The sequence below is a fragment of the Microcaecilia unicolor genome, chromosome 1 (genome assembly GCF_901765095.1).
Source record: "Microcaecilia unicolor chromosome 1, aMicUni1.1, whole genome shotgun sequence".
In the NCBI taxonomy this organism is placed as follows: domain Eukaryota; kingdom Metazoa; phylum Chordata; class Amphibia; order Gymnophiona; family Siphonopidae; genus Microcaecilia; species Microcaecilia unicolor.
Genome location: NC_044031.1, coordinates 581420217 through 581440065, shown reverse-complemented (window position 1 = coordinate 581440065; position 19849 = coordinate 581420217). Strand labels below are relative to the sequence as shown.

Genomic DNA, 19849 nt, shown 5'->3' with positions numbered 1-19849 from the left:
CCCCCCCGGCCGCTGTCAACCCTCCCCCTACCGCCATTAACCGTCACCCGCCTACCGCCGTCAACCCTTTCCACGCCTACCGCCGTCACCTACTCCCGAGGTCCGCTTCCTCCTGACGGTTTTTTAAAATATTACTTCAGCTGGCGGGAGACCCCAACCCCCGCCAGCCCAGCCGAGGTCTTCTTTAACTTCTTCATCCTCGTGCTGTGAAAGCTGCATCCTTCCAGTTGGCAGGCAACTGTCTAATGTACAATAAGACTTGCTGTACTTACTATGGAATATAATAGTGTCTCAGTGTTTACCACCAACTGATTTCTACTGCGAGCTAAAAACGCTACCATGGCTTAGTAAAAGACCCCCTATATAAATTAACAAAGTCATTCCAACATATTGGCAGGAAGTTATTCCAAATCTTGTTTATAAGAGGCATATGTTCTGGGGAATACTTCAAAACATCAACCAAGTATTTTTTCAATATATCCAAGGGAGCCATATCATGCAAATTGTGGAAATTTAACAGACATAAATTTAATCTCCTATTATAGTTTTCTAGTTGTTCAATTTTCCTGTGTATTATCACTTTACTCTTTACCAAAGTGGCAGTACTTCTTGATTATTTTCTACATCTTCCTTAACTTGTTGAATCTATCTAGTAAGTCCTACTTTAACATTTTCCACTTTAGTAGTTAAGGAGTCAATTTTACTCACAAGAGTTGATACATCTGCCAAAGTCTTAGACAGCGTTGCCTCTAACTTGGTCAGCACCTGCCAGACACCACTCAGAGTCACACCACTCGGAGTCAAAGATTGCATTAGGCCACCGAGATCTCTAACAGCTCTATCACAAGGGTGAGCTTCCTCCCCCGAACACCGATAGTGACTTCCATAGCCAGCGATATTGGTGCTCCTTCTTTTGCTCCTGTTGGGCATGGGGGTGCATTGCAGGCCGGAGAAGAGAAAGAATATTCCAGGCCCAAGCTCTCGGACATTCCTCCGTTATACTGAGCAGCAGGCTCTCCAACTCCAAATTCATTTTGAGAAGACCAAAGCACGTATCGCTCGATGGTTTGCTGCACAAGAGTTGAAGTTCGGCCCATGGAGGATGTGGGCTTAACCGCCACTTTTCTTTCCATAGAGTGGAGGAGTGGCCTAGTGGTTAGGGTGGTGGACTTTGGTCCTGGGGAACTGAGGAACTGAGTTCAATTTCCACTTCAGGCACAGGCAACTCCTTGTGACTCTGGGCAAGTCACTTAACCCTCCATTGCCCCAGGTAAGCCGCATTGAGCCTGCCATGAGTGGGAAAGCGCGGGGTACAAATGTAACAAAAATAACAAAGAATAAAATATGCAGTGCAATAGTTCAGGCAAAACAGAGACAGCAAGCAGAGTGACCTGTAATCAGGTACATGCGGCCATCTTGACTCTGCCCTGCACACACAATTGTCGTTATGGAATCCATGCTCAGCATGCAGCATCCCGAAACCCAATTTTAGGTGACCTTTTGAGAATTACCCCATTTCTGTAGAGTGCAGTCCCTGTCCATTTTCTGCTCCATTGCACTTCAGATGTTAAAGCAGAAATTCCCACATGTTAACTGCTAAGGTGCTGCATTAACTGCTGTTGTACATAGTTGCCATGGTAACAGTTAATGCAGCTTAGTGACAGCCACAAGAATGTGAACAAATGAACAAAGACATGACGACCTTTGCAAGTCAGTGTAATATTAATTTATAATGTGAAATCAAGGAGCAAAACCGGCTGGATTTGAGGCATGTTACCTGTGGACATTGAAATGGCTCTGGTAGCATTTAGAAAGTTTTATTTTAGGACAGTGTTTCCCAAGTCCAGTTCTGGAGTACCCCTTGCCAGTCAGGTTTTCAAGCTATCCACAATGAATATGCATGAACTTGATTTGCATACATAGCCTCCATTATATGCAAATCTCTTTCATGCATATTGATTGTGGATATCCTGAAAACCTGACGTGCAAGGGGTACTCCAGGACCGGACTTGGGAAACTCATATAAGGAAAGGCTAAAGAGGTTAGGGCTCTTCAGCGTGGAAAAGAGGCAGATGAGGGGAGATACGATTGAAGTCTACAAAATCCTAAGTGGTGTAGAATGAGTAGAAATAAATTGATTTTTTATTCGTTCCAAAAGTACAAAGTCTAGGGGACACTCGAGGAAGTTACATGGAAATACTTTTAAAACAAATAGGAGGAAATATTTTTTCACTCAATGAATAGTTAAGCTCTGGAACTCTTTGCCAGAGGATCTGATAATAGCGGTTAGCGTATCTGGGTTTAAAAAGAGTTTGGACAAATTCCTGGAGGAAAAGTCCATAGTCTGCTATTGAGACAGACACGGGAAGCAACTGCTTGCCCTGGGATTTGTAGTATGGAGTGTTGCCATGATTTGGGTTTCTGCCAGGTATTTACGACCTGGCTTGGCCACTGTTTGGAAAACAGGATACTGGGCTAGATGGACCATTGGTCTGACCCAGTATGGCTACTCTTATGTTCTTATAACTATCAACCATTATTCTCTGAAAGACCTTTATCTACCTGTTCCCCTCTGTAATGAGTGGTTTCTCAGGTTGTGTGGTGGATCTGAAGGACAGCGGGATTTCTGGTGAAGGTTCTTCTTCAGCAGAATGTAACAGTGCAGCACCCTCTCCTTCAGCTGCCTCCGTGCTCTTCTTTTTAGCCCCACCTGATGGTGATACCCTATCAAGGGTATTCCCAAAGTTACCTTTAGAAATGGAAAACAAGGTAAGAAACACCTTTATACAAGCATCAAGTTCAAGGTCACTAGCAGAATGACTTTTGTTGCTCTCTTTTGATGATTCCAGATGGACATCAACCCTTTTGTGCATTATGGAACAAAAATTCTCACTAGTTTAAACAACAAAGTTGTAAACAGAGGGCTGGGGATAACACCATGGCAGAAGAGGACGAGAAAGCATGAGACATGTAAAACTTGCAAACATTTTCTGAGCAAGAAAATTTCCACAATGCAAAAAAAAAAAAAAAATCAATGAAAGGACAAAGTTTTTCAAGATATGGAGGATACTTTCAAGTCAATATTCAGACTGGTGACAATTTTTTTTTTTTAATCTGGTCCCAACATTTAAAAACAAAAAAGCTAATATAAGATAATAATTTTTTGTTGGACTAACTTAACATATGGCTTGAACTACCTTTTGGGATGTAACACCACCCTCTGTGGTCTCTGAGGTCCTTTCTCCCAATTATACAATTAGAAAGAATTTATCAGTTCCAAGTTAGATGTGAGTTCATATTTGATGTGTCTTTTCACCCTATGTGTTTTTGACTTTCCAGCACTGGCTGCTGTTTTATGTGTATTGTGTATTTCATTTTTTCATGACAATATTATACTGCCCGTTTTGTTGATATGTAACATACCACCTTCAGGTCCAAACTGAAAATAGCCAGGGGATATTCTGCCCCCAGTGGTTTTAAAACTGCTGATAGTTGAGGGCTGAATTAGATCTGGATATGCAATGCAGGGACAAGAATGGGCACTGGCTTTGGGTATCAGGCGAGTTCCCACCCAGACAGTTCCCACCCACCAATTCCCCCTGGGACAATTCCCACCAAGGACCTCCCCCCCCCCCCCCCCCCGGTCATTTCCCACCCTCTCTGTTTTTTTTTTTTTTTATCGACTGTAGCTTCTTTCTTTTATCGGGTCCCATAAGTCCTGGCAGTGCTTTTTTTTTTTTTAACGGCATCTGGAACAAGGAGGTTAGAGCAGCATATGGATATACACAGACGATGAATAATAACAAAATAACTTTTCATAGGTAGAGTAGTAATTCGTTATAAATCGTCATCAGTGTGTCATTTTGAGGGGGCTGAATTAGGTTGAAACCTAGTTTGGAGGTGTGTGCGGGAGGCATTGCCTCCCCCCACATAAACTGCAGTTTGTATTTATCTATTTACATATTTATGACATTTAGATCTTGGATTAAACATGAAGTAGGTTGAAACCTAGTTTGGGGGTGTGGGGGCATAGATAGAGTAGTAATCTGTTATAAATCGTAATCAGTGTGTCATTTTGAGGGACTGAATTAGGTTGAAACCTTGTTTGGGGGTGTGTGGGGGGCATTGCCCCCCCCCCCCCCCCCACATGAACTGCAGTTTGTATTTATTTATTTATCTATTTATTTATTTATTTACTTATTTATGACATTTAGATCCCAGATTAAACATGAATTAGGTTGAAAGCTATTTGAGGGGTGTGCCTCCCCCCCCCCCCCCCACACACATGAACTGCATGTCTGGAAGGGGAAAGGGATGTGTAAAAGATAATGTTGTGGGGGGGGGGGTAAGGGGGTACTGGCTCCCCCAAACGATCTAGAAGAGAAAAGGGAGAGAGATTACTTGCCTTGTGTGTTTTGTGTTTTTTGGGTTATGGGTGGGAATTGTCCTCCCTAGTGTGGTGGGAATTGTCCTCCCTAGTGTGGTGGGAATTGGTTCAGTTGGAATTGTCCAGATGTGAATTGGTGGGTGGTCACTGTCCAGTGGGAACTGTCCAGTTGGGAACTGACTGAGAACCTGGTTTTGAAAATTTGGGCCTACAATGGACCTGGAAGTTATGTGGGTGCCTGCAGATATTCAGTAAAAACAAAACAAAAACACCCCTCCCCCTACAAAAATGAATCACAACTGCTGAGCACAATTAAATGTCAACTACTTTATATACGAGACCTCAGTATTATTTTAGGTAGTCCCTTCGTGAACTGTTTAGTTGGCTCATGTTGTTATGCCATTCCTTAAATGTTGACAGGGCTTAGATCAAAAATGACTCCATCTCACACAAACAGCGTTGAGTGTGGCAGTTTACAAAGTAGAAGCCATCAAACAACACAGACCTCTATAATATATTCTCCAAAAGTTGAGTAAGATCCAACTAAAAATATCCTTAACAAAACACAGTTTAATAATGTCCACAGTCCACAAAGTGAATGCTGTAAATGTGCCTATACAACGATAAAAATGTGCCTATAAAACAGTAAAATAATGGGGGTTTAGCAGCTGTTGGCACAACAGAGAGTGCATAGGTCCCTGAAGCATGAGATGAACCAAAGGCCCTGATTGGACCTCATCTGAAAGCCTCAAACGAGCCATTTAAAGATTCAGTTAAGTTTATTTTAATGTTGTAATAGAGTGTTTTACAGGCACATTCACTTTGGATACTGTATTCTACTTGTAAACTGCCACACTCAGCGCTGTTTGTGAGAGGTGGGGTCACTTTTGACCCGAGCCTTGTCAGCATTTAAGGAATGGCATAACAACATGAGCCGACTGAGCAGTTCACAGAGAGACTGCCTAATACAGCTGTTCCTAACCCAGTCCTCGGGGCATACCTATTCCCATTGGGTTTTCAAGACATACACAATGAATATTCATGAGTTAGATTTACATACAATTGAGGCAGTGCATGAAAATCTACTTCATGCATAGTCATTATATATGGTCCTTTCTGGGGCATGCGGGCACTGGCACTGAATATTAATGGTGCCCATATGTCTTCCGGATCTGCCCGAACTCCACACAGGACCACCCCCTCACTAACCAGACAGTGCAGCAGCAGACACACTGGATTTCTCTCAGCATATTTTAAGTGCACTCTTAAACCATACTGAATATTGACCCCCCTGTATTGTTAGTGCAATAAAAGGGTATCACACTTTTCTGTTTGTTCATCTTTATTGCCATGCATTCAAGCAATCGGATGTATTATTCATTAAAGAAAGGTTTCATTAAACTTTGCAGTGTCAAGCTTCCTGAGTCTTTCCCAAGGGGACACACAAGTCACTGTAGAATCAGTTTCTCTGATTCTGAAGGATAAAATAAAGAAAAACTATATCTTATTTTCTTTATGCACTTGCTCATAGTAATTAGATACACAGAGTTGAAGGTCATCCAACAAGCTATAGGTGAAATCAATTATTTTCCCTCAAAACATATGTGATGTGCCTTCAAGTGTAATGCTCCCTTCACTGGGTTAATGCAAAATAAGCTCAGGATAATAACCGAATAAATCTTGTATTTTTCAGACATCAACCTTCCTTTGGTGATTTTGCACTGGTCGGATGAAGGTTCAGTGCAGTTCTTGAAAGCTGGTGACAAATGTGTAAATCTAGTATAACAGAGTATCACCTATTGCTTGTTGTTTGACCTTTACTTCTGAGGTAAAACAGAAATTCACACATGTTAACTGCTGGCACGGTACCCGCATTAATTGTTAATGCGCCTGTGTAGATCTGTGGTGAACAGAGCCTTGGTCACTCACCTACAGTCACCTCAAAACTGATTCCCTTGTCCCCAATCTTCCTGTCAATCATGGTGGCCTCAAAAAATGAGCCAAATAAGAGGAAACTGTCACATTCCTCTTCTTTGATCTGAAAAAGAAACATGTGCACATAGTTTTAGGATGGAGAACATAATTATTTTCTTTTCCCATTACTTCAGGTAATTAGCTAAAACTAGATGAGATGTGCTTGACTTGTCAGGTCAACCAACTACATTGCCGCATTTAACTGATATTCAAACTCTCTACAGGTTCTACTGATATCTTTATGGAAATATGATATTAGCAAACAGCATGTGAGCAATAGCAGGTGATTATTGAAAAAGTCTTCTGTGGGAACTATTAGAATAGCTACAAAAAATAAAAATGAAGGAAGTACAAAATGATGTATAAATACCAATTTCAATAGACTGAAGCCATCCACATTTATTCATATATTTGGAATCATTTTTTTTTTGGAGTTTTGTTAAGATTCTGGTTATATAGGGCTCCCTTAATAAAGTGGAACTACCAGTTAGCATGCGCTGAATGCGAACAAGCTCATGGAAATTGAACGGGCTTCTTCACATTCAGCACACGCTAATCTGTAGTGCCGCTTTGTAAAAGGATCCTATAGTCTTGACTAGGCAGGACTAATATCAAGAATGTTTTATGTTAAGCATGAACACTTTCCTGACTCTATATTTCCTGGACACACATTTTACCAAAACCCCAGGCTTGGCCTTTACACCAATCATGACATTTGTCAATACTGAAACCATCATACTGAATTTCTATTGACAGAGATCTTTGTCCTTCTGAAAGCTTTGTTCTCCAGCTTTAGGGAAATAACGTTTTGTGTTTTGGCTTTTAATGTTGTTTTCAGAAGTGAAATAAAATTCTCTCAATTAGAAAAAAAAATAGAGATTGGGAGTAAAACTCAGCTAATGCAGCAACCATTATTAATTTAAGAACTTCCTTATTTGGCAACCAGATCCCCCAGTGGTAGTACTGAGAAACTATCACTTGGGGCTTGAGGCTGCCATTTGGAGGCCAGGAATTGCCAATGCAGGAGTATCTGAGGATTACTCCTGCCCTCACTACTAGACTAGGAAGACCCCACATAGGTGCTGTGGGGGGGGGGGGGGGGGGAGGCAGGAGGTGGGGTGTGGGCATACTTTCAAAATAGGATAGTGGGTGAGGATACATTTTAAAGCATCGGCCTGACCTTATAAAAGACAGTGGGCTTGACTTGGGGCCTGCTATCTTTGCATTGCTGCAGCAATCTGAAATCAATTTACTATGGGATTCACTAACCTGCCATACTGAGCTATCATGGGTTAGTAAATCACACATTAAATGTTTGTGTGGTAAATAACACATTTATTATTACTACTTGATTTCTAGGGTCCTAAATTCTATTGGCAGTTCTAATCATTTAAATGAACTAGGCAGCAACCAACCTATCCCATACTAACCTCCTGAGGCACATCAAAACGTTCAACCTCCACCTGAGTAGAATTGGTCTTATCTGTAGCTTGAGATGGCTTCGTGTCCTCTGCCCCTTTCTCCCCCTTTTCTTTCCCTGATCCTTTGGATGCTTTAGTGTCTTTTGAAGGTAGTTTTATGTCTTTAATGATCTTTGAAAATTTTGACTCATGCGCTCCCCCGGACAGGATCTCCACAGCTATCTCGATTAGAATGCGGCCCCGGAATGATACACCTTCACCAAAGCCCTCGTTAAGCTCCTGATAATCATCCATCAAGCTGTGGTTCCTGGGTGAGCCATAGAGATTGATCCAAGCTGGTCCAAAGGTAGGTAAGAACCCTGAAAAGAATGCAATAAAACAGTGAAAGGCATGGGAAACTGTGGAAGGCCTAGTGGAAACCGTTGCTCCTTAAAATATATTTTAATATATCAACCCAATCAAAGTTCTTTTGGGGGCCCTTTGCTGAAGTACATTAAGCAGTTACCCCCAGATTCTATATAGTGCACTTAGATTTAGGCACCAAAATCGGAGCAGATTCTATAACATCGAGCTTAACTTAATTGGCTTAACAAGCTAATGAGCACTGATAACAGCGCTTAAGCAATAATGAGCACTAATTGACACTGATTAGAATTTAGGTGCACAACTCGCTAAGCGTATTCTGTAACGATGTGCGCCAAACTTCTAATGTGCGGAGGCAAAATGGGCATTTCACGGGCATTCCAAAATTTAGGTGCCTACTTATAGAATTTGGCCCAGTGCACCTAAATCTACATGCTGAAATTTACACCAGGTTTTTGCTAGCGTAAATGGATGCGCACAGATATCAGCACTGAAATATCAACTAAGCATATTCTATAATCAGTCCCTCCCATGGCTATGCCCCCTTTCATGATCTGCGCATTAGAATGTATGTGCACCACTTTCAGTGGTGTGCTGGAGTGGGCTCTCACGGGCTCGTGAGAGCCATTTGTCAAGTTTTTAAGAATTTTGGGAGCCAGTTGTTAAAGTAGGCTCCCCATGGCTACTTTAAGAACTGGCTCCCAAAATTTGGGCTCAGGCCCCCTCCTGAATTCTCTTTTCCTTTGCTGGTGGGGATACTGAACCATGCTAGCACTCCCCGCTATTTGTTTCCAGCTCTGAGCAGCAGGCTGGGACTTCCTGTGCATGTACTCCTGCCTCCACCTTGTAAAAGTACAGGGAGAGGTGCACTGGGGTCAGAACAAGAGAGGGGTGTGCGCACATACATGGAGGGGAAGGAGTCTGGTTCACTGGACCACTAGGGAACATTTTAGTAAAGGATTATTTTTGGGGGGGGGGCATGGGGGTGCCGCAGGGGGGGAAAAAGATTCATGACGGAGAAGTGTCAGGGTCCATTGGACCACTAAGGACATTTTCTTAAAAATTTGGGGGGGCCTCATGATGGGGCTCGGCTGGAGGGGCACCGGGAGGTGAGAGATAGGAAGCACAAGCAGGCAGCCTTTGCAGCTGCCTGCTTGTGCTTCCCTCCTCTCCGACAGCTACAGAGCAGTCATAAAATTTGCATTACTAGCTAAATAGAACCAGTCTAAAGCAAACGTTAACAGCATGGTAAGCTTTGTGCATCTGACCCTTATACTTACAAAGTTCCACAGGTTACTATGGAACTTTGTAAGTCTAAATGCTAGGAAAATATGTTTCCATATCTCTGTCTCTCCCTGCCAATTTTGTGACATAGACCATAGAAGTCTGCCTAGCACCAGTCCTATTTCCCAACTACTGGAGATGTGGTCAAAGTCCATTCAGCCATGATTCTGATCTGTTTTTTGCCATTTACGGAACTCAGATGGTAGAAGTCTGCCCGGCAATGATCACACTTCCCAATCTCTGAAGCAGCCATCAAAGCTCACTCCAGTCATAAGATCATTTAATTTTGCTCTAATTGGACTCTATCCTTTTTCTACAAAGTGATCCTCTGTGTTTCTCCCACAAATTCTTGAATTCCAACATCATTTTTGTCTTCCCAACCTTACATAGGTGGGCATTCCAGGCATTCATCATTCTTTCTTTGAAAAAATATTTCCTGACCTTACTCCTCAGTCTCCCACCCTGCAACCTCAAATCATGATCTTTAGTTCTACAGCTTCCCTGTCTCTGAAAAGATTAGTTTTGCATATTAATAGCGTAATCCTCTATTAGACTGGAGATTACTAGGAGAGTAAGTCCCTGGGAGGAATGACTGGGAGGTCCCTGGGTGGGAGGAAGCTCAGCCCAAGGAGAGTAGTTTGGAAATAAAATGCAGAGAAATAGTGCCCTGGGACTGAAGAGTGATGAGTGAGAGGAGTATGGAAAGAGATAAAGTGAAGTATTTGCCCTTTGGGGGAGTCTTTGGTTGCCTGATGGTCCCCTGCCACTGACCAGGAGGAGTAAGGGGAATCCCACATAGGAGAAATAAAACCACTGGCTGTAAAGAGGAGTTTTGGCTCGGCAAAGCGACAACTATGACAGAGGACACCCAGCCCGGGAGTGTCGGATCAGATCCAGGGATTGCCCATCCCAGGACCAACGCAAAGGTCACCTTGGAGGAAGGAGGGACCACAGGACATCTGGACCTGTAAATGTGAGAAAAGCACAGCCTTTGGGATACTATTCTCTGAGATAGGCACGGGCAGAAGTCTGTAAAAAGTGTACATAGTTCTGCTGGAAAGAACCTGTAAATATATTCAAGGAAGGAGAATACAGGAGTTCCCCGGCAGAATGTCAGAAGGATCATGATTTTAAAGTTTTGCACTAAATGTTGAGGAGTTGAAATGGATTGATGCTCCTGCTGTTGCAGAGTTGAAGAATAAACTGTTTAAGTTTGCATGAGCTGCTGACTCCAGAGTGTTTTCGGACTTAAGAGAATATAAAAGTCTCCCAAGCCTGCCTATTCTAACAACCAGCCTTGTTTTCCACAGTTTGCATTTGGACTTGTTTTTTGAGTTCCTGGAGGAGAAGAGGGTAGTCCCCTCTCAGCTAAAGCTTCTTTCCCTAGGTGGAGGCATCGAGCTCCAAGAGAGTAAGGGACTGATAAAGATTGCCTTTGGGAAGCTCCAACCAGGTCGGACCCCGAATCTGGGAACGCCCAGGTCAGGATCGTTACAATAGCTGTTAAATATTTAAATGGCTATATCATATCCCCGTCTTATATCAAAAAATTCTACAATTTACCAGCGTTTGACCGCCATTCCTGAGGAGATGTACAGTAGTAGTGACGGCGTGGGTTGAGACTTGGATATTTTTGGAAATAACTGTTTGGTGTTTTCCCCTGAGGCAGCCATTTGATTGGCGAAACAGGGCTACCCTGTCGGGATCAAGTGTAGTGCAGGAATGGACTGTGAGAGACACTGCATGGACGAAAGGGAGTGACACTGAATCACTATCCAAAGCTAAGTAACGGCATTTTGCCATTTTTTTGCCTTCCTTTACAGTGATTTGAAAGGGCGTTATGTTTTGTAACATGAAAGAGTAGTATGTGGAGTTTTTTTTGAGACTAATGATTAAGAGGTCCCCTCTCTATTTAAGGAGTGTCCTTTGTAAGAGGTGTGTCCGGTTTTCACTGAGGTCTTTTTTCTCCACCATCTCACATGTTTATATATTGTTATCACCCTTCAAACGCTGGTAAATTGTAGAATTTTTTGATATAAGACGGTGATTGGATTCTACATATTCCATACATTGCAGTATATCATATCCCTCCATCTCTCCTTTCCTCTAGGGCAGCATTTTTCAACCGGTGTGCCACGGCACACCAGCTGCTCCCCAGATGTGCCGCAGGTAACCGAAGACTGCCCAAGGATCCAGAGCACCAACAGGCCCACCCAGTGCCTCTCCCTTCATCAAACAACTTTTCTACCACTCTCCTCCTCCAGTCTACCTTAAATTGCATTTTCCAAGGAGGTTCTCCAGCAGCGGCAGTAATTCACAGCCACTGCTTACAGCCTTCTCAGAGCCTCTCTTCTGCTGCAGCCCGCCCCCTCCTAACACAACTTCCTGTTTATGCAAGAGCAGACCGGGACAGAAGATTGGCTCCAAGCAGGCTGCAAACAGCAGCTGTGAATTATTGCCGCTGACGGGGGAACCTCCTTGAAGACACAATTTAAGGTAGACGGGTTTGGAGAGAAAGAGAGAGGGAGAGAGGTTGCACCTGGGGGTGGAGGGGGAAATGAAGAAATTGACAAATGCTGGAACTGTGAGGAGAGAAAGAAAAGGGAAGGGAGGGAAGAAAAAGAAAAATGCTGGACCCGTGGGGGGGGGGGGGGGGGGGGGGGGGAGTGGGGGGAGTGGGGGGAGAAAACCCCCCACACAGGATGCTAGGAATTATTAGGAAAGGGATGCAAAATAAGATGAAGATTGAACTGCATTCAATTCTGGTCACTGTATCTCAAAAAAGATATAGAGCGAACAAAATGATAAAGGGGATGGAACTCCTCTCATATGAGGAAAGGCTAAAGCTGTTAGGGCTTTTTGACCTGGAGAAGAGATGGCTGAAGGGGGGATATGATTGAGGTCTACAAAATCCTGAGAGGTGTAAAACAGGCAAAAGTGAATCAATTCTTCACTCTTTCAAAAAGTACAAAGACCAGGAGACACTCAATGAAATTACATGGAAATACTTTAAAACAAATAGGAGGAAATATTTTTTTTTAATTTATATCAATTTAATGTTTTACATTCAAAGAACAAACTTATGATTGGTATTAGCAAAATCAAAAATAAAATATACTCACAAGAAAAAACAATGGAAAAATACCCTCAAACAATTAACTAAGGGGTCCTTTTACTAAGCTGCGGGGAAAAGGGCCCTGTGGTTGCAGCAGGGGCCATTTTTCCCACATTCCAGGGCCTCTTTTTCTACAGTCGGTAAAAGCCCCCCAAAAACCTGGTCACGCGTCGAGAGAACTCTTACCGCATGGCCATGCGGCAGGGAGCCCTTACCGCCACCCATTGAGGTGGCAGTAAGGGCTTTTGCGCTAATCCGGCAGTAACTGAGCAGTGCACGATGATTCCTGATTACTAACGGGTTATTGCCACACAAGCCATTTCTGGGGTTTTTCTTTGTCCCCTGGAAATGGTGAACTTGAGGTGGGACTACTGCCTGTGTGGCTACGTTGGGCCTGCAGTAGTCCTGGAAGAGCGAGCGATAAGCCTGCATTGGGCTTACTGCCGCTCTGTAAAAGGGCCCCTAAGCCAAGATACAAGGAAATGTATAAGTAAAATACTTATAATTCATCTAAGATCAATTATTGAAAAAGAAAAGACTCAGACAGTTGCAGAAAGTCTAAACAGCGTATCACTAACAAGTGGGTTCATTCAAGGCAACATTTCTAACACCTGCCTTAACAGAAATAAATTCAAGTAGCTTTTTGGGATCAAAGAAAACATAGTTAATTGCCTTTCAGGACACCAAGCATCTATAAGAAAATTTTAAAACAAAAGAACCTCCCAGAGAAAGAACTCTAGGCCTTAAAGCCAAGAATTCACGTATCCTTTTCTGCGTGTCTCTAGCTAAATCAGGAAAAATCTGAACTTTGGCCCCCAAGAAAGTTGGATTCCAATAACAAAAATAAAGGCAAAATATATTATTTCTATCTGGTTCCAGAGCAAAAGAAGAATAGTTCGTTCAGTTATAACCTTCAAAGAGCTTTCCAAAAATTCAGTGAGATTTAACTCAGGTTGAGGGTTCACAGAGGAGCTCCTTGAAGACCCAGATAAATATTAGGCTCTAACTATGGGTGGAAAACCCTCAGTCAGCAATCCTAATATCTCCTGAAAATATTTCTTAAGCATATCTTATGCATGAATTAATGGAGATTTAGGAAAATTTAGTAATCTCAAATTATTCCTCCTGCTGTGATTATCCAGATATTCTATCTTCTGAGCCAGATTATCTCTCTCTCTCTGGAAGTCACTGACACAAAGTTCTGTATTTGTTTTATTTCATCATCCATCGAACCAATTCTAGCAGACTAATGACCCAAATCCTGAGACAGAGTCTGATAAGCTTGGACAAGTTCCTGGTGGAAAGCCCATAGACTATGGGCTTTTCTTCCAGGAACTCATCCAAAACTTTTTATTCAGTTTATTGGGTTATTGAGATGGACATGGGGGAAGCCACTGCTTGCCCCAGGATTGGTAGCATGGAATGTTGCTGCTAATTGGGTTTCTGCCAGGTACTTGTGACCTGGATTGTCCACTGTTGGTAGCACGATACTGGGCTAGATGGGCCATTGATCTGACTCAGTATGGCTATTCTTATATTCTTATTTATTAGCTGACTTTGGAAACCTGGAAATTCAATCCCAGTGCCCAGACATGGTCCAGCATTGAATTTCTGGTTTTAACATCGGCAGTGGTCAGCAAAACACTGATCCCTGCCAACTGAATATCATGCCCAAGGCACTTTGGTGGAACGGCACAATTTGAGCACTGGCTTCCCTCGTTCTAAGTCTATTGTTGTTCCAAGAGGCCACTTCCTCCTTCCTAGCTGTCTGGTTCGATTCACACTGCAGCTCCTTGTGACTCTGGGCAAGTCACTTAACCCTCCATTGCCGCAGGTACAAATAAGTACCTGTATATACTATCCTGCTTATAATCGAACGAGAAAAACGCCCAAGTTCCGACCTAAATCGGGAGATGGGCGTTTTTCTCACAAAAACAAATAAAGCGGTATAATCGAAAGCCGAACTTTGGACGCTTTCAACTGCACTCCGTCGCGGATGCGGACAAAGTTGACGGGGGCGTGTCGGAGGCGTGGTGAAGGCGGAACTGGGGCGTGGTTATCACCCGAACAGAGATGGGCGCCTTTCGCCGATAATGGATGCGTTTGTAGCTAGAATTTAGGGCACTTTTCCTGGACCCTGTTTTTCCACGAATAAGGCCCCCAAAAGTGCCCTAAATGACCAGATGACCCCCAGAGGGAGTCGGGGATGACCTCCCCTGACTCCCCCAGTGGTCACTAACCCCCTCCCACCACAAAAAAATGATGTTTCACAACTTTTTACTTTCACCCTCAAATGTCATACCCTCCTCCCAAGCAGCAGTATGCAGGTCCCTGGAGCAGTTGTTAGGGGGTGCAGTGGACGTCAGGCAGGTGGACCCAGGCCCATCCCCCCCCTACCTGTTACAATTGTGCTGCTTAATGCTTAGTCGTCCAACCCCCCCAAACCCACTGTACCCACATGTAGGTGCCCCCCTTCACCTCTTAGGGCTATAGTAATGGTGTAGACTTGTGGGCAGTGGGTTTTGAGGGGGATTTGGGGGGCTCAACACCCAAGGGAAGGGTGCTATGCACCTGGGAGCTCTTTTACCTTTTTTTTTGTTTTTGTAAAAGTGCCCCCTAGGGTGCCCGGTTGGTGTCCTGGCATGTGAGGGGGACCAGTGCACTATGAATCCTGGCCCCTCCCACGAACAAATGCCTTGGAGTTATTCGTTTTTGAGCTGGGCGATTTCATTTTCCATTATCGGTGAAAAGCAAAAACGCCCAGCTCACACCTTGGCGAATAAAACATGGGCGTCTATTTTTTTGGGAACATACGGTTCACTCCGCCCCTTCACGGACCCGTTCTCGGAGATAAACGCCCATGGAGATAGGCGTTTCTGTTCGATTATGCCCCTCCATGTAAACCACTTTGAATGTAGTTGCAAAAAACACAGAAAGGCAGTATATCAAGTCCCATTTCCCTTTTCCTTCCCTACTTTTTGAATATTGACCTCTGATGCTCCAGTGATCATTTTCTAAACTTAATCTAGAAAATGTTACATAAGTATTGCCATACTGGGACAATCCAAAGTTCCATCAAGCCCAGCATCCTGTTTCCAACAGTGCCCAATCCACGTCACAAATACCTGACAAGATCTCAAAAAAGTACAAAACATTTTAAACTGCTTATCCAAGAAATAGTGGATTTTCCCCAAGTCCAATTTAATAATGATCTATGGACTTTTCCTTTAGGAAGCCGTCCAAACCTTTTTAAAACCCTGCTAAGCTAACCACCTTTACCTTATTCTCTGGCAACGAATTCCAGAGTTTAATTACACGTTGAGTGAAGAAATATTTTCTCTGATTCGTTTTAAATTTACCACTTTGTAGCTTCATCGCATGCCCCCCTAGTCCTAGTATTTTTGGAAAGAGTAAACAGACACTTCACGTCTACCCGTTCCACTCCACACTATTTTAGAGACCTCTATCATATCTCCCCTCAGCCATCTTTTCTCCAAGCTGAAGAGCTCTAGCCACTTTAGCCTTTCCTCATAGGGAAGTCATCCCATCCCTTTTCTGCACCTTTTCCAATTCCACTATATCTTTTTTGAGATGCGGCGACCAGAATTCAAGGAAATCTGTTTGTTGTATAGTGTCAATAAATGCAATCTTACTGCATGTAGCAATTCAGGTTTTCAGTATTTTTAGACAATATTCACGTTTGTACCTTTATCTCCATCCTGCTCATCAGAGATCTTCCTCAAGTCAATGTAATGAGTGGCCAAGGCCACATCATTCATGCTTCCCTCATCCCACACCTGGATTTTAACTCTCCGGCACAGTGGAGGAAACATTTCTTTGAAGATGATCTGTTCATGCCATACAGGATCAGCAGAATTCTTCTGTGTTGACGTTCGACCCTGAAGTGAAACATGTGCATGTTGAGAAAAAAAGGTCCTTATTCTGAATGTGTATTGTATGATTATGCCTATATTTATCTTAATATGATGGAAGATAAAGGTAGCAAAAGACATCAAATGTTACCTTTTCCCTGCCTACCACAGTACTGCAGTCCCCACCAATCTCTGTTTCCTCATGTCCTCTCTGCCTTTCCAATGCCTTTTTCTAATTTGTTACCCTTTTAACTGTCACCATTCCTGAGATTATTTTTTTTTTAGTGAAATTTAGAAGTTTTGCAATACTAGTAGAAAGGAGGAAGGTACATGTGAAGAAAACTGACCATGCTAGCTCGATTATAATTTGAATTTACACACCAGTGGCGTAGGGTTAAGCCCTTTAGAATATCAACCCCTTAGTAAATAAGACCCCAAGGGTGTCTTTTACAAAGGCACGCTAGTGTTTTTAGCATGCGCTAAACAGTAGAGACACCCATAAGAATATATGGGCATCTCTAGTGCAGGGGCATAGCCAGACGTCGGCAGGAGGGGGGTCCAGAGCCCAAGGTGAGGGGACACATTTTAGCCCCCCCGGTGCCGCCGCCCCCCCCGCCGCCATTGCCCCCCCCCCCACCGCCGCCACCAACAACAACAACTTTGGACCCCCCTGACGATGACCCTCTCAACCCCCCCTCCCGCCGCCAACCTTCCCCCGCTGCTGCTGTCGCCTACCTTTGCTGGCGGAGGACCCCAACCCTGCCAGCCGAGGTCCTCTTCTTCCCACGCAAGGCTTCATTCTGACTGTTTCTGACATCCTCCACGTTGCAAGGCTTTGTTCTGTTTCTGTGAGTCTGATGTCCTGCACGTACAATGTGCAGGACGTCAGAAACAGTCAGAACGAAGCCTTTCGTGGGAAGAAGAGGACCTCGGCTGGCAGGGGTTGGGGTCCCCCGCCAGCAAAGGTAGGCAACGGCGGGTTGGCAGCGAGAGGGGGGTCAAGAGGATCATCGGCAGGGGGGTCCAGGGCCAAATCTACAGGGGCCCAGGCCCCCATGGCCCCCCGTGGCTACACCACTGCTCTAGTGTTTAGCGCATGCTTATTTTTAGCGCACGATAAAAACACTAGCGTGCCTTTGTAAAAGGACCCCTAAATTAGATACAGTTATTCTCTTATTCTAGTCCTTAAAGTTCACTTACATTTTCCTAGCCTCAAATCTGCCCTGCATAGATAGGTGTATTTATAAATTGTTCGATTGACAATTTATGTAATTGTTATGATTCTATTGTTTCATTATTACAACATGTTCCACCATCGCTGCCAAGCCAAATTGCAAACAAGTAGGGCTGACTAAATTGTCAAGGTGGTCTCCTAGGGCAGAAGCTTCTTGGGGGGTGGGGGGGGGGCAGCAAAAAACAGATACAGTCAACTAGACAATAGGCAATGACAGCCACACAAACTAAAAGAAGCATCAGTGTGTACTTTCACACTGCCATTCCAGGTAAATGACTTCTAGGATTGATTTCATTGTTTAGTATATATGTAAATAAAGTTCACTATTTAAAAATAGGATATAGAAACTCAGAAACAGAAACATGAAGGCAGATAAAGAGCAAGTGGCCTATCCATGCCATCAACCTACACCCAGCAACACAACATAATCAAGGATCGTACTGGACAACCTACTATCATCATTCCCCTCAACCCAATGATGCCTGAATCACATCTACCTCATCTGACCACAACACAATCTTGTATTTGTTACCAATCGTAATGGCAAATGCCTTTACGGTTACTTGTAAGCCACATTGAGCCTGCAAATTGGTGGGAAAATGCGGGGTATAAATGTAATAAATAAATAAATAAATCTACTATTATCTTTGTGGAACTCTATACCCACCACTGTTAAACATTTATCCAGTTATTTTGGATTCTTTACAATTTTGAAAACTTGGGGCCCTCTTTACTAAGCCGCACTGTAGGCATACTAACATTTTAGTGCGCGCTAACAATTTGCGCGCCAATAATACAGACACCCATTATATTCCTATGGGTGTCTCTAGCATTAGTGCACACTAAACAGTTTGCATGCCTACAGCACAGCTTAGTAAACAGGACCCTCGGATTTTTGAAAATACCTTTAAAGATTTCTGAGTTATGTAATATTTTGAAGATTTGGATCAGGAAGTGTTTTATGATATTTTAAAGTTGTATGTTTAATATCCTTTTCATTGTTTTTTTTAGATCATAAGATATATTGTATATTTAACTTGTATCTTATTCAGTTGTAAACCATGGTATATCAAATAAATAAATCAAATCTCTTCCTTTCCCTTAGAGATCCTATGTGTTTGTACCAGATTGTTTTGGGAGAAGTGGTGGGGGTAATTATGATAGTTAAGTTTAATTATCAAAAATCTCAGTGTGTGTGTGTGGGGGGGGGGGGGGGGGGGGGACTAAAGGCCTGAAATTTAATTGAGGAGGTACAAGACTGAAAGTTCACCTAGGAGGCCTAGTAGACTTCCACCAGCCTTACAAATAAGGCTTATCTGTGTCTTTTCTGGTGATCAGGTACAACTAAACTCACACATAAATCAAAACATACTTACTCTAATTACTTACCATTTGACCTGCAAACATGGCTACCACATATGGATCCACAAGATCTTTACTGTCTCCCATAAATGCTTTTGTGACATTGGCCATGATACTGGAGTTCATCTTCGGGAGGCCCTCTGCTCGGTAGATTCTCACAAAGAATCTAGCCCATGGTCTTTCAGATGGAAATCCTTTGGGGATCAAGAGATTCCTGCAATCAGAGAAAAAAATATATATATATATTCAGGTGAGAACAAGTCATGTACTTTTATTGGAAACATGAAAACAGCAGTCACAGTAAGAATGAGTGATTTGTCTGTTATCTAGTAGAGATCTTACTCACTAGAGTTCAGCAGAACTAGAGAACTTGGTTTGATTTGTATTAGTTCAAATTTATAATAGTAATTTGATGTTTTTAAGCCTTGTGGCATGTAGGCTTAATATTCTAGAACAGCAAACAGGAAAAACCTCTACGTCAAATAACCCAAACCAACAGGAGTTCACGCTATCCAAAAATACTAGGACTAGAGGGCATGAGTTGAAGCTACAGTGTGGTAAATTTAAAACGAATCAGAGAAAATTTTTCTTCACCCAACGTGTAATTAGACTCTGGAATTCGTTGCCGGAGAACGTGGTATGGGCGGTTAGCTTGACGGAGTTTAAAAAGGGGTTAGATAGATTCCTAAAGGACAAGTCCATAGACCGCTATTAAATGGACTTGGAAAAATTCCGCATTTTTAGGTATAACTTGTCTGGAATGTTTTTACGTTTGGGGAGCGTGCCAGGTGCCCTTGACCTGGATTGGCCACTGTCGGTGACAGGATGCTGGGCTAG

At 43.1% G+C, this 19849-nt stretch overlaps 1 protein-coding gene across 1 annotated transcript in view; it reads right to left on the bottom strand.

The window, feature by feature from the left end:
* The window catches only part of FER1L6 (fer-1 like family member 6), a 289857-nt gene that overhangs the window by 171743 nt on the left and 98265 nt on the right, over positions 1 to 19849 (bottom strand). Inside the window, exons 9-13 of the mRNA XM_030218883.1 lie at positions 19040 to 19226; positions 16251 to 16443; positions 7792 to 8141; positions 6317 to 6425; positions 2563 to 2749 (exon numbers count right to left, since the gene is read on the bottom strand). Coding sequence (XP_030074743.1) covers positions 2563 to 2749; positions 6317 to 6425; positions 7792 to 8141; positions 16251 to 16443; positions 19040 to 19226 — 1026 coding nt within the window. The remainder of the gene's footprint in view (positions 1 to 2562; positions 2750 to 6316; positions 6426 to 7791; positions 8142 to 16250; positions 16444 to 19039; positions 19227 to 19849) is intronic.